The 26,373-nt window shown below is 33.4% G+C and overlaps 3 protein-coding genes across 6 annotated transcripts; 1 reads left to right on the forward strand and 2 right to left on the reverse strand.

Annotated features, from left to right (window-relative positions):
• The first annotated feature begins 264 nt into the window (after positions 1-264).
• On the forward strand, positions 265-12,235 carry LOC140894372 (DNA mismatch repair protein MLH3). Of its 4 annotated transcripts, none has more exons than XM_073302879.1 (25): positions 265-372; positions 1,270-1,415; positions 1,882-1,933; positions 2,259-2,306; positions 2,716-2,870; positions 2,956-3,013; positions 3,320-3,377; positions 3,520-3,609; positions 3,727-3,892; positions 3,980-3,995; positions 4,072-4,295; positions 4,648-4,717; positions 5,918-7,300; positions 7,389-7,440; positions 7,595-7,683; positions 7,940-8,007; positions 8,121-8,318; positions 9,538-9,582; positions 9,660-9,713; positions 9,815-9,921; positions 10,128-10,176; positions 10,867-10,926; positions 11,028-11,100; positions 11,297-11,382; positions 11,775-12,235. In XM_073302879.1, exons 2-25 carry the CDS (start codon positions 1,290-1,292, stop codon positions 11,931-11,933), a joined length of 3,486 nt encoding a protein of 1,161 aa, XP_073158980.1. In that variant the 5' UTR covers positions 265-372; positions 1,270-1,289; the 3' UTR covers positions 11,934-12,235. The 4 variants fall into 4 exon arrangements, with proteins under 4 accessions (XP_073158980.1, XP_073158981.1, XP_073158982.1 ...); XM_073302880.1 differs by lacking the exon at positions 265-372 and adding an exon at positions 598-617; XM_073302881.1 differs by lacking the exon at positions 265-372 and having other exon boundaries at positions 1,274-1,415; positions 1,869-1,933.
• Positions 12,236-13,919: 1,684 nt separating this feature from the next.
• On the reverse strand, positions 13,920-16,701 carry LOC140866760 (monosaccharide-sensing protein 2). Its single transcript, XM_073271800.1, has 6 exons — positions 16,616-16,701; positions 16,367-16,480; positions 15,729-16,295; positions 14,799-15,637; positions 14,539-14,726; positions 13,920-14,355 (listed from the first exon to the last, which is right to left on the reverse strand). Exons 2-6 carry the CDS (start codon positions 16,443-16,445, stop codon positions 13,920-13,922), a joined length of 2,109 nt encoding a protein of 702 aa, XP_073127901.1. The 5' UTR covers positions 16,446-16,480; positions 16,616-16,701.
• A 3,685-nt stretch (positions 16,702-20,386) lies between these two features.
• Positions 20,387-23,629, reverse strand: LOC140864217 (uncharacterized). Its single transcript, XM_073268229.1, has 5 exons — positions 23,350-23,629; positions 22,354-23,020; positions 21,346-22,259; positions 21,077-21,261; positions 20,387-20,795 (listed from the first exon to the last, which is right to left on the reverse strand). The coding sequence occupies exons 2-4, from the start codon at positions 22,994-22,996 to the stop codon at positions 21,115-21,117; spliced, it is 1,704 nt and encodes a 567-aa protein (XP_073124330.1). The 5' UTR covers positions 22,997-23,020; positions 23,350-23,629; the 3' UTR covers positions 20,387-20,795; positions 21,077-21,114.
• Positions 23,630-26,373: the final 2,744 nt, after the last annotated feature.

Below are 26,373 nucleotides of genomic sequence, written 5' to 3' on the forward strand. Positions count from 1 at the left end.
ATATACATAATTCTACACAATTTTTATATGCACAATGAACATTAGATAATTTTATATAAGTGTAAAACACGAATAATCTAAAAAGTTTTAGATTCAACCTTAACATAATTAGGGATTTTTTGAACACGAAATGAAGGTGCCGATTCGTGACAACCCTCTTTAGTATTTTTAAAAAATAAAAATAAAAATAAAATTTTTTGTTTTCTTTGGTTATATTCGTTTTTTTTTTTAAATTTACAATATTTATTTATTTTAGAAAAAGATGTTTCCCTCGTTATTTTTGCCTCGAGTTTATGCTTCACCAGATGCTGTCCGCAGTTCTATCGTCGTTGTCACCTCTCTGCGGCTCTTGCCTCCGACTCTGATCACAAGGTACGCTCGTGGATTCTTTCCTCTGATTGTTGTCATTGTGAATAAAACCCTAATTTCTTGGTTGAGCTTTCCTTTTGCGCCTATGGAGCCTGGATTGTTTGGATGGAGAACGTTTTTGTGTTTTGTTTTTGATAGGATCTAAACCTAGTTTTCGTTTGGTTTAGACAAGTTCCACCGTCTATCTGCAGGTATAGGGAGTTCGGGGTGAGACGAGCGGTCTAGTTGGCAGTATGTAAAAGTTTTCTGTAAGGAGGAATAAATTGCTGACTTTTCTTTTTCTTTTTCATTTTCATTTTCATTTTCCTTTCCTTTTTTTTTTTTGGTTGTAATTTTATAGGATTTGGGTTAGTTGCACATGAATTTGAATGTTTTTGGGAGCAACGGGGTGGTTGCCTCCGGGTCATCTTGCATTACAAATTTTCTTTTATCTTTTGGGTTTTGTTTCTGTTTTTAATTGTTGGCAGAACATGAGCCCACCAAAATAAATTACGTATTTTGTAGTTGCCACTAAAACAAAATTTTTGGTAGGTCTTTCTGAACGGCATTTCTAATTGGTTCGATTTCAATTGTTTTAAATCGTTAGTTTTTCTTCAAAAAAATTGTTAATTTTATTCAAGAAATCGTTAATTATCCATAAAGGCCAAAATATAGGATGTATGGAAATTATTCTCCTTGAGCCCCTGTAGTATATTTATTGTAGCACTTAAGTGGACTAGGTTTTATGGCATGCTTGCAAGAATTTGCAAAGGTGTTTCGAATTTTATATGTTTTACTGCTGAAGAAATATCGTATATGATGGTAACCTTATGGAGAAAATGTGGAACGCATAATATTTTTTGAAAGATTGCTTCATTTGATAGTAGAAGCTTTAGGATGTGTTTCTGTTTTGGTCTGTAGAATTGTCGGAGTATTGCTTGATGAAGCGCATCGAGAGTTTGCCTGAAGCGGTTCACAGTTCCATGCGTTCCGGAGTTGTAATATGTGATTTGACAAGGATTGTTGAAGAGCTGGTTCTTAATAGCATTGATGCAGGTGCTACTGAGGTATGCTGCTTGTGGGATTTCTTTATGTTCAGAGTGTTGATATGATTTCTAATTGGTTGCCTAATAAATTAAGTGTGGTGTCTTTGAAAAAAAAATTTATATGATTGTCTTGTGATAATGCACACAAAAAGAACATGGTTTACATTTGATATATATTACAGGATTCAAAATGGTTACAGTGGTGTTTCGTGAATTATACTATCAATTTGTGCAGGCAACAAAAAATTTTAGTTTCTAGAAGTAATTTATGGATCAAACTTTTTTAATCACGCCAAAACTTATAAAGAGCAGTGGTTAATTAACCGAGGATAGCAGTGTAGAAAAATTCTTCTGTTGATGAAACTTATAGTAGCGCAACCGAGACTTTTGTTTGCAGTTCCCATAGCCCGATCATAATTTTAGATACCTCTTGATATTTATGCTTTACTTTGTGAGCTCTCAAAAGTTAATCAGATTGCTGCACCAGGTGTCTGTTGCAGTCGGGGTTGGTAACTGCTATATTAAAGTGGTGGATAATGGTAAGTTCCTTTATTATATGGTTCCTTTTCTCTTATCATTATGGATGAAACTGAAATAATTACTCCAATGTACACTATAATTTTCAATATCTGGACATTTTAAGGAGAGGGAAGAGAGTTTCAATATTTTGCATCATGCATTGTTTATGATAATTGATTAGTTTTTGCGTTATGTTCCTTTTGTTGGTATTATGATTTTCTTTCCTACTCTTCATTGTAAACTTGATCAACAGGGGTTCAACAATTTTACATTTTCTTCTCTTTCCTTTCTCTGATAGAAATGGATTTCCCATTCTTTCACATAAATGTGTTTTTTCTATAATAGGATCTGGTATTACACGGGATGGATTGGTTCTTCTGGGAGAACGATATGGTAATGTCTGAATTTATTATTTTGGCTGATCTTTTTGTTTGTAACTGGTATGCGGATAAAATTATGATCTGCCAGTAGATCAATACAAGATTTTAAGATTGATTATTTCTTATGTATCATCAAAACTTAGTTAAAAGTAGTTCTTCCATTCACAGGAGAAAATTGGAGACTTATATTGGTCTACCGGTGATTGAAAGTATTAATTGGTTTCAGAGTTCAGTTGAAGCTTATGCCATTGATAGAGTGAAGTGGTTGAGTTCACTTGTTTCCTATATATAAAAAAAGAAGTGGTCGAGTCCAGAAACTGGCATTTTTAGATCCAAGTGATTTTCTTAAGATATTGTATTAACATTCTGACCACCCCTATATTTTATTATTTTGTTTGTCGTGTTGTTATTTGTGCAAGTAGCAACATCAAAGTTTGATCCCCTGGATGTGATGGATGCTGGTACTGAAAGCTTTGACTTTCATGGAGAAACTCTGTGCTCAATTTCTGATATTTCTTTGCTGGAAATTGTGACAAAAGCCCGCGGAAGGCCAAATGGATATAAAAAGATAATGAAGGTACAGGGATCATGAAACTTACTCGTAACACATTAAATGTTCAATGCAGCTGTTCCCACTTCAACAAATTTCTATTCTTTTGCAGAAGCGGAAGTGTTTGTTTCTTTCCATAAGTGATGATAGACTAGATGCAGGCACTACAGGTATTATTAATCGCTGTCAAAAGCTTCATCATCAGTTGTTTTTGTTTCAAACCAAAGTTTGATATTTTGCATTCTGGTACAATATCCACTTTACCATGAGCAGTTCTATTTTCATTTAAAGATAAGCATCAAATCGGGATATGTATTAACAAGAGGGCAGAAAAACTTAAGTCTTATTTTTAAAAATAAAAATAAAAATAATTCTATTGCTTTTATCTGCCGGTTTTTTACCAAGGTTGGCCTTCGTGTCACATCACAGCTTTTTCTCTTAAACTCTAAAATATCCTTTGCTTTTGCTCGTTACAGTCACTGCCCGTGATATATTTTACAACCAACCAGTTCGCAGGAAACACATGGAATCCAGGTTCAATTGGCCATATTGAACATTGAGTTTCGGAAGCTCTACAATGTTCCATCAACGATTTTACTTTACTGCATTTTACTTTAGTGCATATGGAATATGTTCTTACCTGACGTGGTTATGGTGCATATATCTGGAATTGTAGTTCTAAGGTCTTGGAATCCATCAGAATGAGTGTGCTTAGAATTTCCCTCATTCATACGAATGTCTCCTTTAAAGTCATGGATTCGGAGAGGTATAATTCCACTCAGCTTCTAATTGTTACTGTTAGAAGGTTATTATTATTATTAATTTTTCAGAGTCTAATTGCAACTATTGAAGCTGCTTTTTCAAAATTTTCCTTTAAATGCAGTGCATGTGAGCTGCTTCTCGCTGGACCTTCACGCCCTGCTTTGTCAATACTTTTTAGTATTTCTAAGGTTGAGAATTCTGGCGCTTTGTATAGATTGAACATATCTAGTGGTGCATTGAACGTTTCTGGACATGTCTCTCCCCCTTTGCAAAATTTTTCTCTGAAGGTATGGTGACTCGCATGATGCTTAACAATGGTCATTTAATATATAAATATTATTGGTGTTAATGATTAGATGGTTGCTTCTGTGCAGGTGATACAGTATATATGTATCCGTGTCTATACTGTTATTTGGTGAAGAAGTGCCAATTGGAATCTTTTTTTTTTCTTGACCACAAATGGCAGACATCAATTCAAGATTTATCTGCAAAGGACCAATACATAAACTGTTGAATCAGTTGGCAGCTAAATTTGATCTATTGAATTCATCAAAGCCTACTGCTGGCTCCCAAAGCGTGAAACGAAATAAGGGTCAGATGGGTCCAATGTTCATTTTGAATATAAACTGCCCAAGATCTTATTATGATATAGTTGCTTCTGAGCAATCTAGGACCTCAGTTGAGTTTAAGGTAGTGTTGCCCCCTTGTGCTATTCAAGTTTTTGAAATTTCACATCAGTCAATTGCTTAATGGAAACTGTAAAAAACAACATATGTTCAAATTATGATGCTTCTTAATCTTTTTTACTTATGATACGGCATACGCCAAGTGAAAATACAAAAAATAGAGAAATTCCATGTATTTGGTCATGCTATTTTGTTGGTTATGTTATCTGGACATAGTAAAGTGAACGTTTACTAGTGTTCTCTGCTTTGTTTTTAATTTACTAGCAATGCAAGAAATCTTTGTTTCTTGATGGGGAAATTTGCTCTACGATAGCATATACTTCCCTGTATTTACCATCTTTACTTTTTCTTATCAGGATTGGGGCCCTGTACTTTCATGCATTGAGAATGGCGTTATGAACCTTTGGACTGAGAATCTGTCTCATGGTAATGAACTATGCAACTGGTAAAATTGTATTTTAAGCTTGGGTGATATCCAGTTCACTTCTGATGTCCTAAAAGAAAATTCAATCTTCCAGGGTGGAGATTGTTTGGTACTCGATAGAGTGATTTCCCACACTCATTGATCAATAGTATTATATCCATTTTTTCCCTTTGCACATGTACCAGCTGGATCTTTTGGAAAATTAAAAACTCTCATATCTTTTTCAAATAGTTTTTTTCTTGGATCATTTGTTTCTCCTTTCAGGCATATGATTTAGACATGCCTAAAACATTTTTATTCTGGTCTATTTACTAATATTTTGATTGCTCTGGGCCCAAACCATGCCAACTCGTACTTGTTTGATCTGCGTCCAACTGAGAAAATGCTTGATTTATACCTATAAAAAAAGAACATGCTTATTTCTTTCTTTATTCCTCCTTGTCTTACTCTAATTTGCTTCGATATTTTTATCTCAAGCACACTCAATTATGAGTTCTCTTTGTAATGTGGCCTTAAGTCCCAATATCACACTACATGTCTTAGTGCTTCTCATTTCATGTACTTATCCCGCCGATCAAATTCAAATACTTTTCTCTGTAGAAACTCTCCGCTTAAGTTCCATTCATAGCTCATCCCTGTACATTTTCCCACCTGCAAAAATATGTATGTCACGATGGGAAATTTTTAGCAAGAGCAATTTATAAAAATAAATCACTTGCCATGGGAGGCTTGGCTTTTATGTCTCGACTGAAAATTTTGTTCCATATGGATTCTAAAAATCTTTCACTGATGGGATTTATTTGAGAGTGTTATAATAATGGCAGTAGGAAACTTCAGTAGCAGTGATGATTCTTGTTTTTTCCCCACCACTTTAAAATTTGCATATACCAGCCCACTGTCCCAAAATGAAATGTTTCATTTTCTCTCGCAACCTTTTCCTTTAAAATGTTTCAATATAAAAAAATTTTGAGTTTCTTCACTGAGTTACACCCACTACGTTAGAGATTATGAATGTAAACTTACTGAAGTTATATTATTTCTAAGTCACATTTAAAACTCCATGCCAATTCAGTAATGGCCCGAATAAAGGGAACAGATGGATAATGTGCTATTTTGGTGCATGAAGCGCATTTATAATGTTAGACTATGCGGAGCTATTGCTTCTTGTCTAATCTTGCTCCATTTCCAAAATGATATGCCAGCCACTTTTGAAAGTGGAAGAAAGAGACGCAGGAGACAAAATATCCCAACTTCTATAGGTTTTGATACCCCACAGCTGAAGAAGCTATCTGAAAATTCTGATAATTTTCATGCTTGGGAGGAGTGCATATCTTTACGCAGAGAAACTTCCCCAACAGTGTCTGAGGTTAAAAAGCATCAAAGTGGGGATGGTTTTTGGCCTGATACTGACCACTTAAGTCGGTGTGATCGATCTCAATCTGGTCACAGAGTATCTAAAAATAAAAATAGTAGCTGCCATCGAAACCCTTGCTGTGTTTTCTATCCGGATTGTTACCACTTTATTGGATATTCATCTGATAAGCAAGAGGATGGTGTATCATTTTCAGAATCGGGAGATTTCTTACAAAAAACCGATGGTGACACAAATAACATGTCAATGAGCAGTAGGACATCTGTTGATTGCCTTGCACTTGGTGATGATCTACCTATTAATAGGGATCTGAGAGAATCATATCTAAGGCGCTGCTACTTTCAAAGAAGCTTTCCACATGACAGAACATCATCTGCAGATGATGAAAGACCTGAATTTGAAACTGAGGACTCGGCAATACAGGAAACATGGGTTGATTGTGATAAGAACATTGAGGATGAAATATGTCCAGTTTTTTATGGAAGAGATGTACGGTGCAATAAAACACCACCATTTCGAGCTTCTCCTATGACATCATATGACACACGTGAAGAATTAAAGTTTATGATAAGAGACTCAATGGATTCATCTGAAGTATTTAGTGACATCGTAACTGACTCATGCAAACATTTCTTGAACTGCACGTCAAGTCAGCAATCTTCTGGTTCTCGATGGTGCCCCATGGCAGCAAAGCAAATTGTTGGGGCCAAGTTTCCGCAAACTCTTGTTGAAACTCACCCTGAATTTGATGAAGATTCTATACATGGGTATTTGATTCATAGAGAAGATGATGATCTCGTAGGCTGCAATTCAAGTTTGAAAGGAAATTGGTTGCGGCAAAGTTGCTCAAATATGAACTCTTTCGTTGATCAAAAGAAAGGAATTGGGGATTATGATTGGGATGACTTCGAGAATTCTCCATCTCAAGACCCTTTAAAAACATTTTGCGGAACTGATTCGTCTCCTTTACCTTTTTTCGACGACAAAAGTTACTCAGTGTCACCATTAGATCATGCTCCTTTGTTGGAGCATGAATGTGAGAGACCCAATAATAGGATGCAAGAGAGAGCATCTAATAGAAAGAAAAGCTCGATAAGAAGCCGTTCAGCTCCACCATGTTACAAAGGCAAGAAGAGATTTTTTGGTTTGAGTGATTCTTCCAGTGTGTCCGCAAGCAGCCGCCAGATGATCTCCCAAACACAGTTATCTACAGGTGTTACTTCCACAGCTTATTATTTTTATTTATTCAAAATTTCAAATAGAGCATTTATAGCATAGGAGAAATTTAATTATCTGTGCAGGGCCTAGCAGCTTGAATCATGCACTACTTCATGCAGAAAATGTGAGCTTAAGGTAGTTGCGAAAATCATTTGCTCAATACCGCTTTCTCTAGTGGAATTATCAGTTATATATTTTTCGTTTGCGCAAAGTTTTAGGTTTTCATACGTGTTGTATATATTTTAGGTAATAAAAATTTTAACTCGGTTCAATTTTGTCTTCTTCACAGGCCAAGGTTAGAAAGGACACCAGAAACCATCAAGATTCAAGAAGGCATATCACCAGAGGAGCAACTGACAAGCATGGAGACTGTTGGAAGTCAGTATTTTATTTATGCCAAGTCCAAATCACTTTTTGTTACCTTTGTAGGAAGTGCTTTACCTTTTTGTGCCATACACTGAAGTATCTACTCACTTGAATTTACTTAATCATTCATTGTCCGTTCTCCTGGATCTTTCACAGTCTCACCTATCAATGCATGTGGGATACATGAAATGATGGGATCTATATTATTACACAGTGCAGGCCTTGGAAACGATTGAATAGAATTCTTTTCTTCTTGTTTTACGTGTAGATTTTCAAGAAACCCATGATCCCTTGGACTCTGGACGGAAATGGAGAAAGTATTGTTTGCCCACTGCGGTTAAGTTCATTATTGGATGTAAAATTTTGAAGTATTAGTGCGATTGCATGTGTTTTGCCACAGAATCTTCTGATTTATGGTTTCAGTGAAATGAACTTTATCATCCGTACAGGGTGGGCATGCACGGTGTCACAACAAAGATCAGGATACCATCCTTGACATCTCCTCAGACTCTTTTCACCTTATTCGTGATTCATTAGTTCCTACAACCATTGATAAGACCTCCCTTGATGATGCCAAAGTTCTTAATCAGGTGGATAAGAAGTTCATTGCAGTTGTGGCCGGAGAAACCCTCATTGTGATCGATCAGGTCATCCATTTTTTAGCGACTAAGTGGGTGGTGTGTTTTTTTCTAAATATTCCTCCTTTTATGAGTTCTTGATTTTACTTGAGGAATTCAATAACAATATTTAGTTTCTCAATTATAAATCCAGTTCTTAGGTAGTGTTTGGGAGAACTTTTAAGAAGCACTTCTCAGCTTTTTCTTAAAATTTTTTTGAAAATTTGTGAAATTTTGTTATGGAGAAGCTTAGAAATGCTTCCTAGAAACTCTCCCAAACACCACCTTAGTCTGTTTACTCTGATTGAGCTAATTACCAAGATATATATACCAAGCTCTTGAAACATAGGCCAGACAGTGGCTCGTTGTTGGAGATTTTTGTGAGCGGTAACCTCTGAAAATATTAGATACGAAAGCAAGCGAAAATATTTAAAAAATGTTAATTAAAGATTATCCTGGTGATTTCAACTTGCTAGAATTTCTATAAATATTTGTTGTCCTGCTTTAATTATCAATGCTTTAGAATAATTTTCCAAATAATAATTGGTCGTGAATCATGTTAACTCCTGAGTTAAGAATTCTTCTGTTAATGGTAGTGCTTCCAAGTATATTTAAGAGCTTGAAATTCTTTTACTTTCCTTAAAGTTTAAATTCCATCAGCTTTAGTGAATCGTTAACAGAATAGTTTAAAATTTTGAAAGTGATACTATTTTTAATGATGATATGTCATTGATTTTCTTTTAAATTTAAACTGGATCTACTTTTACAAATTTGGGTTTAAATACAAAAGCTTTAGAAGCGTCAAATTACGACATTTGTGAGGTTAGGTTAACATCAAATCCTCCATGGTAATTGCATTGATGTATTATATCAGAGGCAATTGTTGTGTCCCGTATTATGTTTGTACCTTAATAGAGGGGTGTAATTGTAAATCATTCTAATGGCTATGCTTGTTTGGGTTTTTAGACTCAAGTCCTGTCTAAATTGAAGTTCATAATTTTATCTGCACATTCAAAAACTTCACTAAAATGTTGTTTTCAAGATTTCAATCAAGTTATTATCATATCACATTGCAAGCCTACTATTTCGTGGTATCATTTAACTTCGTTGGTTTTCTTAAACTATAAAAATTGCATAAACATCAACACGTGGATGTTCTTTACTAATAACGTGGTATCATTTGAGCATGAAACGATTTCAAAATCTTCATGAATTGACTAATGCATTGAGGATCGGTTATTGTTTACAGCATGCTGCTGATGAGAGGATAAGACTGGAAGAATTACGCCACAAGGTAAAACAATTAGCTGATCAGAGATAATAGTAAGATGCTTTGTAAATTGTGATTTACTCATCTAGTGCCATTACAAGGTGTTATCTGGAGAAATGAAGAAAATCACATACCTGGATGCAGAGCAAGAAATGGTATTCCATCTGCACATCATTAAACATTATCTTTTACAAATCAACCATTCTTTTCCAGAGTCTTCTGGTATTGAATTTGATGTTTCCGACAATCTATACAGGTCTTGCCGGAAATCGGATATCAGTTATTGCATAATTACGAGGAACAAATTCAGAAGTGGGGTTGGATATGCAATATTCATTCCCAGAGTACAGGTCCCTTCACAGGGTAATAGCCAACTCATATGCTGCAGAAGTTGATATTATATTTTTTATTCTTCTGAAGGGACATACCATGCTGTAAATATCCCAAATTCCTTCTTAACTGCAAATATTGACCTCCATTGGATTCTATTGTTGCATATTTTGTATATTCATTATGCGGTTTATGTTAACACAGGATAAACTTACTCATTTTGTCATATTGGCATGCAGAAGTTTAGATTCTCTACACAGACAGGCAACTGTTGTTAAACTTCTTGCGGTAAAGCTCTAATATAGTCCTGTTATTGATTTTCATTTGACTTCCATTTCTTGCTGCTTCGGTGGCTATTTCATCTTACTGTAACTTGGCTAACCAGCCACTATCTGATCCAACTGTTTGTTCATTGGCATTCATTCTCTTCATTTCAACGAACTTTTATGTTTTCCTTTTATCCATAATCTAGGCATAGCGAACTGTTGCCATGTAGTAGCTGATGCAATAACCAAATTGGCAATTTTTGATTGGAACACAGCAGTCCATTTAGATTGAATTGTGCTTCATATCAAAAGTCGACGTTTTTTGTGATGTTGCCTTGTAATTTGAAGAGATTTATGGCTTAGTTTTTTCCTTGTGTGTATATATCCTTTCCTTTTTGGTTTTATTGGGTGTCACGTCGTACCCCTAGAAAGAGCCGGTGTACAGTTGAAGAAACAATGTTGGTTTTAGAGACCTTCAAGTTTTTTAATATCATTTCAGTTTTTAAGGTTGCTCTGGAACAAATTCTATCGTGACATAAATTGTGTTGCATCAGTGGGGTTAATATGATGTTTTACAATTCATATTCTTACTAAGCCCTCTTTTGAAGCATTACCATTTACCTCCCTCGTTTTTCAGCAATTTTACCTAAATCTGTTTCTACACTAACTTCTTTTTCCCTTTTTTTGGAAACCTTTTATATATTAATTTCAGGTACCATGTATCGTGGGTGTCAATTTAACCGATAGTGATCTACTAGAATTTCTTCAACAGGTAAATTACTTGTAATATTTTAATAACCATCATTTTATCACAACTACTTCAATTGTGCAAGTATTTTCTCCTCGTGTGACAAATGTTCTGCTTCCAAACAGCTTGATGATACGGATGGATCATCAACCATACCTCCATCAGTTCATCGCATACTTAATAGCAAAGCATGCAGGGGTATAGTCCAACTTCTTAATTACGAACAAGACACTGTTTTCCAATATATATGATCTGCAACTACAGGGTGCCCTTATTGAGGCTGAAGCATGAGCACTGATAAGAAAAGGAAATGATTGAACGAAATAACAAATATGCAAAGTGAGAAAGGATGGTTAAAATATTGTTCTTTTTTTTAAATGATATTGAATTGTAGGTGCGATCATGTTTGGAGATACATTACTGCCTTCCGAATGTTCTCTTATCGTTGAAGAGCTAAAACAGACTTCACTGTGTTTCCAGGTTAGCCTAGGCTAAATCAAGAAATTTTTAGCTCCATCATTAAAGCTGATTTTTTTGTTTGTGCTTGTATTTGTCCACATTATATATCTTTCTTTTATCGAAATTTTAACAATAGAAATGTAGTGAGAAAGAGAATGCAGCACAAACACGCGATTAATGTGGTTCTACCATAAAATGTCTATAATACACATGGATCCCAAAGGGTTAAAATTCTTAGTCTTATTATATAATAATTGTCACTCACGTCTTTATCTATATAAAAATTTATGGTTATGAATTTGAGAATATTTTAAAACAAGAAACATATCATAAACTTTATAGCATAAGTCTTGATTTCTGAAATGTTGTCATTGATTTTTAATCGTCTTTGACCAACTTTTTCCTTCTGGCAGTGTGCCCATGGGAGACCTACCACTGTTCCGCTAGTCAACTTAGCCATGTTGCATGATAAGATCAGTAAACTTGGTTCACAAAAGTCATGGCATGGATTACGCCAACACAAGCTCACCATACAACGCGCTGCAGAGCGTCTGAGCTCTGCTATTGGATAGCATGGACGACGTTGTAGGTGAATACTGCAAAGAACTACTCTGGTATCTGAATGCACCTGATCCTTCTGGGCGATGCAATAGCTTTACAAGAAGCTTTAAAAGAAAAAAAAATGACTTTTCTGCAGTTCCATTGGCAAGAAGATTCGAAAAACATGCATGGTTACCTCACGAATGTCTTGTGTTTTGACAATCTTCCGGCTCATTTTACCTTGTTCATGTCAATGGTACATTTACAATTACAATAGCCGAGAAGTAAATACATGGTTACCATTACAAAAGCAATTATTTTACGTGAACCTTTCTACGAATCATTTATACTTCTTTGTTTCTTTTGATCCGTAATCATCATCCATTTTTCTTGTAATATCATGGACATGCCAAAGAAGTTTTTTAATGTCTTAATTAAATGATGATAATACAAAATCGATCAATTGATAACAATCGAATGTCCGAAAGGTATTTATTTAAGAAATAAAACTCGTATGGTTTTTGAATATATGTGAATGTTTATATTCTCGAGTTCATTATTTCCCCGCTAGATTAATACTTTTTAGTCATGTTGTAAACGATCTGTTTGCCCGCTAGATTAAAGTTATCTGGTCACATACTGAACAATCTATTTAAAGTGTAGTTGGTAAAAATAAATACAAATTATTTTTAGAATATTTTTATTATCTTTACTATTTTATTATTTTATTAAGTGTGCTAGCCTATTCTAACTATTTTTGGTGTCATTATCTGTTTTCTCTAATTTTTTCTTTTTAGTACCCTACACTTTCTCCAACTCACTTATTCCACTTTTTCTCTCAACTACTCGCATCATCTATTTTTTTTTTTATCATATTTCTTTCCATCAATTAAAACTGAATTTCATTCATGACTAATTTTTTTTTTAAATTTGAAAAAAAACAAAAAATAAAAATAAATGAGCTTTAAAATTATCAAATTATTCAACATACAATACATTACATTTGTATATAATATTTTATACTTAACATGTGTGTTCCGTCGCTAGTATAAATATAAGTATACATTATGTTCATGATGTTTCACTCTTTCATGTTGGGAGACGAAATTGAATATTGTGATATAATCAATTTACTTATTTTAAAAAATATAAAATATAAATATAATGTTAACGATAACAAGAAATAATATGACTCATAATTAAACAAAAATTTATTTAAAAAACAAAACATTTAATTTTTATTATGCAATTTTAAACTTATTATTTCATAATAGACTACTTTAAAAGTTAGAAGTAATTATGTCAGAGTTTTTTTAAATATTTAAAAACATTAACATATAAATTTAAAATTAGAAAGAATAAGTAAAAAAATATTTTCTATTATATGTTTATTACATTATGCTCGTTTTTATTTTTATTTTTATATAAAGTCAAATTAATCAATGACTAAATTAATGCTAGTTTGAACAAAATATGTATGGTGTATATTGACGAAAACAATCGAAACATCCATCTACTAATTTAGTCTGTAATCTCGTATTTAAAATTTTAAGAACTAAAATTCATGCTAAAAAATTATAATGAACAACGAAATAGCTAAATAATATAGTTAATACCCTACAGGTAAGTGGTAACTGTTTTTTATATGTGAAATAGTTGAAATTGATATTATGTGATTTTATGTAGAAATTCGGGTTCTAATCATTAAAGAGAAGCATGCTTGGATATCACAAATATGACTAGAGCATGTTTGAAAATACAATTGAAGGGATTTATAAATTTAAAAATTGAGGCAGTGAAATTGCGAAATCTCTCATAATTTTTATTTAAAAAAATAATAATCTCTCATAAATTTTTTTATAAATATATATAGGAAATACAATCCAAAACTCATTCAATTTTCGTCACAGAAATCACAGCTAAATTATGTTTACCTAATCAATGATACCAATCTTGTTACAATCATGAATGAATAGGTGAACAATATATTAAAAATCAAATAATGTAAAATCTTCCACTCAATTCTTCCCATTTTGTTTAGCTCCAACTGCAAAGAACTCTGTAATAACTTCAAGTGGCATCCCTTTTGTTTCTGGCACATGAAAGAACACAAAGAACCATGCCACAGCACAGACAACAGCGTACATTGCGAAAACACTGGTGAGTCCTATGGAGTTGAGCAACAGCGGTAGAGTGTACGTGACGATGATATCTCCTATCCAGAATGTGAGAGAACATATAGCGATACAGAGTCCCCGGACACGAGTAGGGAAGATTTCTGAGCAAAGAATGTTTGGAATTGGCCCAAAACCCATAACAAAGCAGCAGAAGTACACTATGACACTTATGGTTGAGATGATGGCATGTGCCATGGCACCAAAATCAACGACGTTCCCGATGACTAGGAAGATAAGGGACACCAGTAGAACAGGCAAAGTCGACAATAGTAGCCACCTGCATAAGCAAAAATGACGGTGTCACGAATTGTAGGAAAAGTATATGTTTACATTAGCACATGTAAGAATCAAGGAGGAAGAGTGATTATCCATTTTAGTGCACCCTCTTGTTGCTAAAGGTAGGAAAGTATAATAAAATGTCAAGAGGCGTCGTTTATAACTCAGCCGAGGGGGTTATTACCTTCTTCCAGCAATGTCCATGAGTCTCATTGCAACACAAATGCTTGGAAGCATCAACAATGTTGTCAGAGTACTTATAAGGAGGGATGCAGAATCCGAACCGATCCCCCAGTTTGAAAGAAGAACCCCCACACCAGCTTGTTCCAGAATCTGAGGAGTGTAGTACAGAACTCCACTGATGCCTGAAAACTACATCAACACATTCATCAGCATGAAAAGTTACTAAAAGTCTTTATGTTATTTCGGTTACCAAAGCTCTACCTGTTGAAGGATTTGAATTCCAATGCCTACAAACAGTGCATGTTTAACCCCTGGTTCGAAAAGTTCCCTCCAGCTTGATCCTTTGGCAGCAGATTCAATTTGTTTGTCCACTGCTTCGCCTATCTGATGTTGACTAGTGATGTTGTCTGGATGAAGAACAGACTGGCTAACCAAAGCGGCGGCATGAATGTACTCGCCTTGATCAGGAATAACTCCTCCAGAGAGTGGAAGTACAGAACCATGTCTTGATGCAGGGCCACCCTCCTGGTGCAAGTAAATGCGCTTAACGCCTCCAGCACCTTCCTCGTCTTTTCTGTAAGCCAGCTGCCAGCCCCCACCAATTCCCATACTGCTAGCGTGTTCGTTACCATTCTCCTTATCAGCGTTTGTACCCTGACGTGACAGCAAAGGGCTCCTCAAATTATCATCCGATTCGTCACCAGAAGCATTGGATGAATGATCATCATCATTCCTTCCCAGGCTTTCTTCGTCCCACTCGTGTTTACTCTGCTGCTCTACATCATTCAACATGCTACCAAGGTTTGAAAAGAGGATGCTTTTCATGGTCCCTGATGTCGGGAGGAGTTTTTCGTGTATGCTTCCGAATAGGGTGACCATTGGATCCATGAGAGACGTGCTTTGGATCGACAGAGTGCTGCGTCCGCTGACAGGTCTCGCAATCCAAGATTTGCCTTCTTCTGCGCCATATAACTTGATACGGTCCTTATCGATGGCGTGCTCTTGGTTATCAGCAATATCATTGTCTGGACCAATAATATACTCCTTTATTGAAGTTTCAACTCCAACATTCAGACCTTCCACCAATAAAGCCATTTCACCTGTTTGCCATAAAAAGAACCCAAAAAACACACAGAGATTAACAAATTTAACAAGAAATATTCGCTAAAAGTGATCTCAGATATTAGGTACCTGAGACATCATCCCTTCCACGCATCGCCTGTAAAACTCGTTTAGCCTCTTTCATCTTTCCCTTACTCACTAGCCATCTTGGAGATTCAGGTATAAAAAACACAGCCAATACAAAATATATGATGGAAGGGATAGATAGAACCCCGAGCATCAATCTCCAACTAGGCGAATCCATTAAAGACATCCCGAAAACCATGCAATATGACAAGAACATGCCAGTAGAACCAGTGAACTGAGGAAGAGTGTTAAGCAGTCCTCGAATATCCGGAGGGGCAGTTTCTGATATATAGACAGGAACAAGAGTGACCGCTAGGCCGATCCCGAAACCATCCAAAAGTCTTCCTAAAAGTAGGACATACACATTTGGAGCCCATAGCATAACTAGTCCACCAAGAAAGTATAGGATGGATGAGATTATCAGCATCGGTCTCCGGCCAAGTGAATCCGATACAGGTCCCGAAAATGTGGTGATAACTGTTGCCCCAATCAAGGACATTGCAACAATAAGCCCTTCTATGGTTGGCTGGCTTTGCAAATCAAATTCTCTTTTGATGTAAAGCACAGATCCTGAACGAATTTCAGTACGCACTTTCAGGGTGATTCAAAAATCAAGACAAAATATCATATAAACTTCACACCTGCAATAGTTGCATTATCCCATCCTTGCAAGAAGTTGCCAATGGCGGCCACAATAGCCACGAGCACAGCTCCTTTCATCCCCGATAATAGATACCCGAATTTTTCTATTTTTACTTATAGATCATCAAAAACAAACTTTGATCAGTTTCTTCATAAAATGACAGATTAAATATAACATGTACACTAAAAGTCAATTCAGGGACACAATAAATATAGGCAAAATAAAAGTAGAATTCATTCAGAGGTACCTTGGAAACAAAAGGGTGTCAAGAACTTGTGCAAGTCTTGAACATTTCACAATTTAAAAGAAACATGCAACGCTGTATGATGCTACAAATTACAAGCTCAAATTTATATAAAGAGGAGCAAGAACAAAATAGGACTTTATTTAATTATTTTTTTTTATAAAAGCAGTCCGCAGACTTAAAGAAAGAATTGACAAAAACGTGACACAGAGATTGAAGCCTCAAAGAAATAAAATGTGTTGGCTATTCAAGAACGTGCGTAGCTCATCTGTTTAGGCATGCCAGAATATTTATCTCTATTTGCCAACAAAAGTTGATATATTTTGAAGTTAATAATTCGACAATAATATGTAAAATATGTTAAATAATAGTTTTGTGTTACGGTCTTATGCAACTAGGGAGGGATATTTCAGTTGTCTACATTGCGCCGGGTCGCGGGGTCGTTTCGACTTGAAAGATGGAAAGATTTATAAAACTCAGATGTTCATAGTATGAATTTTTTTTTTCTCAAATTCTTATCAAGAAGTTTCCAGATTGAGTTGGATTTATGGGGTTGGATACCATCCAAAAAATGCACTTATTTTTTGTTATATCATCAAATCATTAGGTTTATATGGAGATTTTTTTTTTTTTGTTGGAGTTGGCTTACGATGTATGGTCTCTCTTTGGAGATAAAAACTCCTAAAAACTAAGACACAACAGAAAAACATTTCATTTTTATTATTTAAAAAATAATAATAAAGTAGAGTATAAACAGATTTGCTGTGTCATTTTACAGTCGATTTAGAATCACTTGATTTTTTTTTTTTTTCAAATAAATTATTTTTTTATTGTCTCAAGCATTTTTTTTATAACATACTTTAATTTGACAAATTCGTGCACATTTGTCACTGACTCACTGCCAACTTGTCAAACAATCGCAATAAGATTTGTCCCCATAATCTATGTGAGATAGTCTCACGGATCTTAGTATGAGACGTGTCAATTCTAATTATATTTATAATAAGAAGTAATATTTTTGACATAAAAATCATACTTTTTCAAAGATAAACCAAATAAGATATTTATTTCACTAAATCAACTCGTGTAAATGTTTCACATGAGTTTTTGTCTTATGTTGATTAACTTGGTCCCATTTATATCATATGCATGTGTATAGCTAGATATATATAGAAATATAATATATGTGTCACTCCGAGTTATCCAGCGTACATCGAAACAATTAAACAATATTATTATTTTCTTTAAAAAATTATTTACATCAACTTTCTCTTTCTTACTTGCGGCTCTTTTTGGATCCGGCACGTCCGATGAGAGCATATATAGTTTTTTTAAATGGATAGAATGCTTTTCTATTATAGTCATAGTTTTGAAGATGCTGAAAATCAATCAAAATGTTATCCAAAAAACATATATAATAATTAACACATCATTCCACGTATACATCATGTCTGTAATATAATTCTCATGTTCAACGCCTCATAGTTTTCAAAGAAAATATATAATTGTGATGTTACATGTACATATATGATTAAACGTTACCTTTGAAATGATAAAATTATCTGAATACATTAACGAAAAAATCTCTTCATTGAAATAATTTTGTAATTTCAAAAACGATGTGCAATCATATTTGTACATATGTCATTTTTTCCTAACGTAATCACCCTCCATATCATGATACACATGATATGCATATGGCAGTGTTAATTTTTTCCTATTCAGCTAAAAAATGACCCAAAATCCAAACTTCCGGTACACCACATACGTAGCAAAAAGAGTAACATTCAAGGGGTAATAAAAAGAAACCGAAGAAAAAAGTACACTATTACTGTTTACAATATTAATTAATAATTAATGTATCTTTACTATTATAACGTTTTCACCCCTTAAAAAAAAGAGAATATTGGCATTATCCAAAATGATCTTACGAATTTGATTTTGCAAATTACGAGATTCCATGTCGAAATTATGTACTAAAAGATATAATAATAATAAAAATAATAATAATAATAATAATAATAATAATAATAATAATAATAATAATAATAATAATAATAATAATAATAATAATAAACACTTGTGATTTATATTTAGCTCAGTCCACTCAAATACGTACAAAACTCTGATTCGCTTAAACTTTCTGATTTGTCGTTAACATGTAAGTGAGAGAATGTGCTAGAACATTAATTATTAACACGATTTAAATATATAATCACGGCCTTGTTCCATGATTTTATGGTACAAGGATCTGATATAAGATTTTTTTATATTAAGTGTTCGTTTGTTTGGTTAGAGAAGTTAGAAAGATAAAAATATTTTTTTTAGAAAAAAAAAATACAATTTTTTTAGGAAAAAAAACATTTTTTCTTTTATAAATTGTTGTGTTTGATTATAAAAGTTTTTTAAAACAACACTTAAATAAGTGTTTTGATCCATTTTCCTTGCCATTTATTGAGGTTTCAAAATATTGGTGTAAGAATCATTCAAACTCCCTCCCATGACATATTTGGTGTTCGAAAAAAAAATATGGGTAAATTGCATATATCACCCTTGTGAAATCTCGTGTTAGCTAATAACTTCTTGTGAAAATTTTTTAAGCTAATAACCCCATGTGATTCTAGATTTGTAGCATACACACCCCTTCTGGCTAAAAAATGACGAAAATGCCCTTGACTTTTATGAACTATTTAATTTATCATTTATTTTATGTAGGGTTATTTTCGTCATTTTTTAGCTGAAAAGGGTGTATATGCTACAAATCTAGAATCACATGGGGTTATTAGCTTAAAAAAATTTCACAGGGGATTATTAGCTAACACGAGATTTCACAGGGGGTGATATATGCAATTTCCCCAAAAAATATCGATACAGATTGAGACTAAATCTTGAAAGGTAAAATTTTTACAGGAGTTCAATTGTTTATACTCATGGGAAAAATATTTTAAAAAAAACACACACACACACACATCGCACTTATCCTAATGAAAACTACTCGGGTGATCATGCTCCCGCATTTTCCAAAGCCTAGTTAATATCTGTATATTATAAACAAAATAAGAAAAAAAAATACCATTAAATATAAAAAATTGGACTATATATTTGAAACAAACAAAAAAATAAATGAACATTTAACCTATATAATTGAAACATGTAGTATAATTTTTGAATTAAGTTACGTTCCAACCCTTCGTAGCTTCTCGTCCCTCCCAAATAAATAATTAACTTTTCATATTTAATAAATCATTTTACTAATTTACCCCTATTTAATGGGTATAATTGTATTCAATTTGCTTTCCTAAGATATCATTAAATAAGGGTGTATCAAGAAATTTGCCAGTATAATATGTTTTCCATTCTTAATTTCTTTGAAAAAATAAAATAGACTATATATAATATAATTGAGACGAAAATAATATAAAGCTTGATTCCAAACATGGCAACAGATTTAAGTGGCTCGTGTCTTGAGTTACGAATTGGTTGGAACTTCACGGGCACACACCAGAAAGGGAAGATTGAAAACCATTTTCTGCTACGGACAGAGAAGTATTGGGAATGTGAAATTCACCAATTAAAGCAAAAAGCTCACATTTACTTGGTTTCTTGTGGTGAGCTCAAAAGGCCACGGGAATTACAGTTTTCTCCTCCTCGTTAAATAAGGGTGTATCAAGAAGTTACTGCGTTGATATCGAGTTTGGGATCGATTATAGGACCAAAAACCGATAAAGATTAACTTGCAGGCAAATTTCAAGTTTCACGTACATCATCAAAACAAGAAAATCCCAATAAGAACCACGCAAAATTAATCATCAGGTTGTCGAATATGAATACACGGGTAAGGATAATTTGAATTAAGTATCTATTGATGATATGTAAGCTGCAATATTTGAAAATTTCTATCAACAACAAGACACATGGACCGCAAAGCTAAAACAACACAATGAATTAGTGCAGTGACAGTGGTAGATACATTTTCGTTCTCGTTTTAAGCAGTTGAACTCATTTTCACGTCTGATCTGAAAAATGCAAGTGACAACAACAGTGGATGGCAAAAAAAATTTAAAAACAAGAATGAATCTACAAATTTTCTAAAGCAAGGATCAGAGCATATCTGAAACAGGTACTTTCTGCACCGTGGCATTTGAATTCGACGAGAACTATTAGCCCAACAATCATCGGTTTGCTGTATGGCACAGAAGAAATCGAGGATTAGCAAAATAAACAGTTACTATGATCGTACTCAGAATGAGTAACTTAAACAATGGTAATATCAGCGTTGAAGCAAGTTGATAAGAAATTGCTCCCCCCTTGACCAAATTTGTGGATCTACTTCAATAATATGGATTCGAGTGTGTCTTATAGGAGATACAGGGAATCTTAGTCTTCATGATACATTGCATTTACCCAAATGTCTATAATATAAACACTGTTGCAGAAATCCATCAACATGAGAAATGGCTATACCCAAGAAGTTCAATTTGGTTTCTCCAAGGTGCTTCACATTACGTTTTAGCATAGCCCACACCATCGCGTTTACGTTTGTTAGATGTCGAAAAGAAGCACAACTGAACCCACGATTTCTTTTGCTTGGTCGGCTGTGACTTCACATCCTTCTGTGCATAAAGGTTAGCCATGTATTGAACAACCGCCTGAGGTGAAAAGGAAAAAAAATATCGTTTTTAGTAAAACTAATTTAAAAGGAAAATACAAAGACAAAAACAGAGTCGGATAACCTGAGCTCCTTCCTCGATTACTTTTCTTGGCGGCTCCAGCAGAGGATTTCCCTCAACATTCAAGATGCGCAGCTGAGATAGCATTCTAAATGAGTCTGGAAGGACTCTTATTTGGTTATTGCTCATGTCCAACTCCTCAAGCATTTCAAGGTTTCCAATGGATCTTGGCAGAGATTGCAAGTCAGCAAAGTTGTTGCTTATGTTCAACCTTATCAGAGTTGTAGCAAGGCACAAGCTCTCAGGGACATATTCAAGCTCATTGAAGCTAACATTGAGCTCTCTTAAGCTGGACAAAGATGCCATCGTCGTGGGCAACTGTTTAATGTTATTATACCGCAAGGTCAGAATCTCCAAAGTTTCAATTCGTCCTACTGCCTCAGGGAGGGCTTTAAGCCGGTTGTAATCAGTACGAAGCTCCCTGAGTGAAGTACATTGGCCAATTGTATGTGGGAGTTCCTCGATATCATTAGTTTCGACATTCAATTTCTTGAGACTGACCAGCGATCCAATTGTGTCTGGAAGCACGGAGATAGCATTAGAGCTCAAATCAAGATCTTGCAAATGAACTAATCTAGTAACAGTCAAAGGCAGTGATTTTAAGTGGTTTCCTCTCAAATCAAGACTAACAAGGGAAAGCAAATCCCCGATGGATTCAGGTAGTTCACTGATTCTATTTCCGTGTAAATCCAACGTTTTTAATGCGGATAGCCCCCCTATAGATTCCGGTAACCCCGCAATCCTATTTTCTGATAAATCCAAAGTGATCAAAGTCGAAAGCTTCCCTATCGAATCAGGAAGCCACTCGACTTGATCTGACAATTTTCCTTGCAGAATAAGCTCTCTAGTTCCTTTCTTCGCTGACACTTGAATAAGACTGGCCAACTTTATAAGACTGAGTTTTTCACCCTCTTGTCCTGTAACAGATCAATTGTTCCAACATCAAAAACAAGATCTTGATTGCATTCAGCTCAACAAAATTACCGACTGAATAAATATAGTTGATATTACCTTGTTTGAGAGTGGAATCCACATATTGTGGCACATTCTTTACATCTAAAGCTCGATTCCTGGCCCCGACACCCTCACTTCCAGTTACATGAAAGGCTGTATTCGGCTTCTTCAAATAACTATCATCTTTAGCAAACAACACCTCTGGAACCTTCCCGCTCTCCTTCTCGTTATAGAAATTCAAAGTAGATGATGAAGTGACTGCTGTCAAGGGAGAACTCAAACTGTTGGTGGAGAAAGAAGCTGTGGTAGCCAACGATACATCGCTCGAATCTCTAGATTGAGAACCTGAACTCATAGGCAAGCATTTGGTAGCTCTCTGAATCAAATCACCAAAAACTAAGTGTACACCCTCTAGATCCAACAGCGTCAGAGCCTCCCTCTTAATTTCCTTGCTCTGGAAATGGACCATATTTCGCTGCATCTCCAGCAAGATGTCAAACAATTCTTGTGGGACATCTTTTCCCTTGATTTGCTTCGCAATACCCTCCAATCTCAACTGATCTTCCCTCTCCACATTCTGAATCAAAGTTCTCGCTGCTTCAACCTCTTCTATTCCGGGACGAGCCGGTAATGATCTATGGATTCTCATTATCTCTTCCACCACGTCATCTACTGTTGTCGTCGGTGGACCCATCGTCATTTTTCTTCAACTTTATCCTGTCTCCTGGAATTTATCAAAGATACGCTGAAGCACAAATATAATAAATAATACGGAAACCAAGGAATCGCCCACAGAAATTGAAAAGTTCTTCTTTCTACACAACTTTTCAAGAACACAGTAAAACAAATTTCAATTCCGCTCTCCAAGCAAACACTGGAAGGAAAAAAACTTATAGGTTCCCGTAGCCGAATTGGCTCAGTTCTTAGGGTTAAAAAAAAAACAACAGAAACACAATTCAACGATGCTGATTAATGCAATTACATAAGCGAAACCCCCAATTACCCCGAAAACAATAAACCATTAAAACAAAAAATTAACAAGTACCCACCAACCTGTTACAGCGAATCAACGAAATGGTGCATCAAATCCGAAGAAATTTGATGGCGAAACTGTAGTTTAGAGTACGGTTCTCTACTATCCACAGTTGCTACAAGAAAATTCCGACAACTATAGAGAGAAAAAGGGGAAGAAGAAAAAAGAAAGAGCAAGAAAAATTGTTGGATAATCGGAAATATGATCCAAAACAGATCAGTCGATGGGGTTTATCAACAAGATCTGATCACTGTTTCATATTTTATACTCTTCAAGAAAAAGAGCTTGATCCATAATAGGAAATGCAATTAATATTTCGAGAAAGTTATGGACTAGTTTAATCTTTACATGAAATATTTATTGGAATGAAATTTATTTTGAATTGCTTTAGCAATATTATTTTTGCTCTAATTTTTTTTAATACAAAAACTCCGGTGAAAAACGATCTCATTATCACGAAAAAATATTATTTTACCTCAAAAGTATCGTTTTTTTATTATTATAAATATCTCACAAAAAAACCTATAATTTTTATGTTATATATATTCTATTTATCGATATCATAATCTATTCTATCTATTTTATATTATAATGCATAAGGGTGCTAGAGTAACCGTTTTTGGTCATTTTAATGTTTGTACCAAATTACCCCTATCAACCTATAACTACCCATTTTCTCACATTCATCTCCATGTTATTTTTTTAACCACCTATTTTGTAATAATAAAAAATAAATCATTATAATATATATATATATATATATATATATATATATATATATATATATATATATATATATATATATAACATGTTAATTTTCATGGGATATAAAATTCCTATTACAGAGTTGATAATTTGGTGTGGTCCCTTTATTAATAAAGAAGATGTTTATGAGGCTAGGTCCAGCCAAAAAATTCAAAAATTGATTTATACACACACATCTTTTAACCATATATAGCGCAAAAACGACATACAGCAACAACAAAAAAATGTTCAACTGAATTAAGTGACTCTAATAACATAACCAATTTTGTTTATGCAAAAAAAATCTCCCAGGTGTAACACAACCTTTTATCTAGTCAAACAAAGTTTATAAAAAATATATATATATATAAAAAGTATTCCTAAAAATACTATTCACGTACATTTATTTATTTTACTTGATTAGTTATTTGACATATACAATAAAGTATTGCAACTGAAATTCTAAAATTAAATTTTTGAATAATTTAGGATATAAGAATAAATAGTAATATTATTTTGAATGAGATTTAAATAGTTGTACTATTTTTAAAATATTTTAGAATAAAATAATAGTTTATTTTTATAAATTATAGTATGTATTCTACAATATTTTTTTCTCAAACAATTTATAAATTATTTCCAATCACTTATATGCTTAGTCAAACAAACTCTTTAGCCATAATTTCACAAATCAATTATCAAATTAAATAAACTTAATATGATATGAATTTCCAATTTATGTTCACGTTAATTAGGATGTATATGTTTTGAATATTTATCAGAAGGGATAATTCAATTTGATAATTAACAAACTAATATTATGTTTTTTTTTTCTTTTCTTTTTATTTCCTTAACAATGAGAGAGTCATGTATCAAAGCAATTATAATAATAATCTAAACAATATCACCCTATATAGGTTTATGACTTGTGGATCCCAATAGTACATGTTTTCCATTAGTCAACATCCTTAAATAAAAAATTTAAAAAAGAAAAGAAAAGAAAAGAGCAAATATATCCTGAATATTAGTGTAACTTGGGCGCCCACTCTAGTTCTTTGTTTTTTTAGATATTTGTGCAAGTATCTTAAAAACATTTAACGTTGATATGATGTAGTGATACGATATTCTACAAAATATTCACACAAACATATTACATATAAAAAAAAAAAAAAACAAACAAACAAATTGAGCTGACGTCTTCTATATATATAGGTTTATAGCTAAATTAATTTCCATGCATCACATTGATTAATTTGATTACAGAGGCAGGAAGGCATTTAACACTTGTTGATTAAATGTTTGTAAGTTTTTAATCAAATTATATGTTCAAAACAATTTTTAAATATGACAAGGGCCAAGAAGTTTATATTCAATTGCATGAAAGATACCGCTGATAGGGACAAAACTAAACTTTTCATGCATGTCAAGGTTCCTTAATGACTATGTAATTAGGGGTGAAATATTTTCCGGAATAATAATTAAGTGTCAATTTTTTATAAATACAAATATATTGTTTTTATACTTACTCACAAAATAATTGTAATTATTATATTTATTATATTCGACAAACACTTTGATTCTGGAAAACCCTATATATACTCACTACAATGAAATTTTTTTTAAAAAAAAATCCCTAAAAAATTAAAAAAAAATTAGAAGAGAATAGAAGGCCAAATTTTACAACACTCTAATTTATTCGTACCAAATTTTAAAAACTAACACCATCTTCACAACATCGTTATTTAAAATAAAATCAATGTCCATATGAATCATAATCATAATTAGAGAAATCCAGATATATATTTTTTAATATGAAAAAAAACTTCAATAATAATAATAATAATAACTAGCGATTTTATGCATGTGATGCGTGCTCATGTAGTCATGTATAGTATTTTTTAGCAAAATAAGATAAATTTTTTGTTCTAAAATTATATTATTATAAAATTTAAGATATAGGAAAAACAGTTTCTTAATATCCCAGAAGTGGATGAACGAGATGTTGGGATTTTTATTTAATGGAATATATTACATTTTGTTTATAAAATTTAATATAACTGCTATTATAAAAATAAATAAAAATTTGCACGCTGCTTAAAAAAACGTAAAACCAGAACTTGGAGGGTGATCAAGGGTATTTTTATTATTTAAAAAATATTCACCAAATTACAGTTTTTAATCACCATCTATCCCTTCATATTATAGGGTAGATATAATAATAATAACAATATAATTTGTATATATTTTTTAAGTTTTAAATTAATATACGTAATTAAACTTGATTGACCTTCATTTTAATA

The sequence above is a fragment of the Henckelia pumila genome, chromosome 4, assembly GCF_033568475.1.
Source record: "Henckelia pumila isolate YLH828 chromosome 4, ASM3356847v2, whole genome shotgun sequence".
NCBI lineage: Eukaryota > Viridiplantae > Streptophyta > Magnoliopsida > Lamiales > Gesneriaceae > Henckelia > Henckelia pumila.

Excerpts from the sequence above, each read along its gene's own strand:
- LOC140894372 (XM_073302879.1), top strand. The coding sequence starts at position 1,290 with ATGAAGCGCATCGAGAGTTTGCCTGAAGCGGTTCACAGTTCCATGCGT. Across the intron at positions 1,416-1,881 it reads TTGATGCAGGTGCTACTGAG|GTGTCTGTTGCAGTCGGGGT; the intron begins GTATGCTGCTTG and ends TTGCTGCACCAG. Across the intron at positions 4,718-5,917 it reads GACTGAGAATCTGTCTCATG|CCACTTTTGAAAGTGGAAGA; the intron begins GTAATGAACTAT and ends ATGATATGCCAG.
- LOC140866760 (XM_073271800.1), bottom strand. The coding sequence starts at position 16,445 with ATGAAAGGAGCTGTGCTCGTGGCTATTGTGGCCGCCATTGGCAACTTC. Across the intron at positions 15,638-15,728 it reads TGGAAGGGATGATGTCTCAG|GTGAAATGGCTTTATTGGTG; the intron begins GTACCTAATATC and ends TATGGCAAACAG. Across the intron at positions 14,356-14,538 it reads ATGGACATTGCTGGAAGAAG|GTGGCTACTATTGTCGACTT; the intron begins GTAATAACCCCC and ends TTGCTTATGCAG.
- LOC140864217 (XM_073268229.1), bottom strand. The coding sequence starts at position 22,996 with ATGACGATGGGTCCACCGACGACAACAGTAGATGACGTGGTGGAAGAG. Across the intron at positions 22,260-22,353 it reads GGATTCCACTCTCAAACAAG|GACAAGAGGGTGAAAAACTC; the intron begins GTAATATCAACT and ends GATCTGTTACAG. Across the intron at positions 21,262-21,345 it reads TAATCGAGGAAGGAGCTCAG|GCGGTTGTTCAATACATGGC; the intron begins GTTATCCGACTC and ends TTTTCACCTCAG.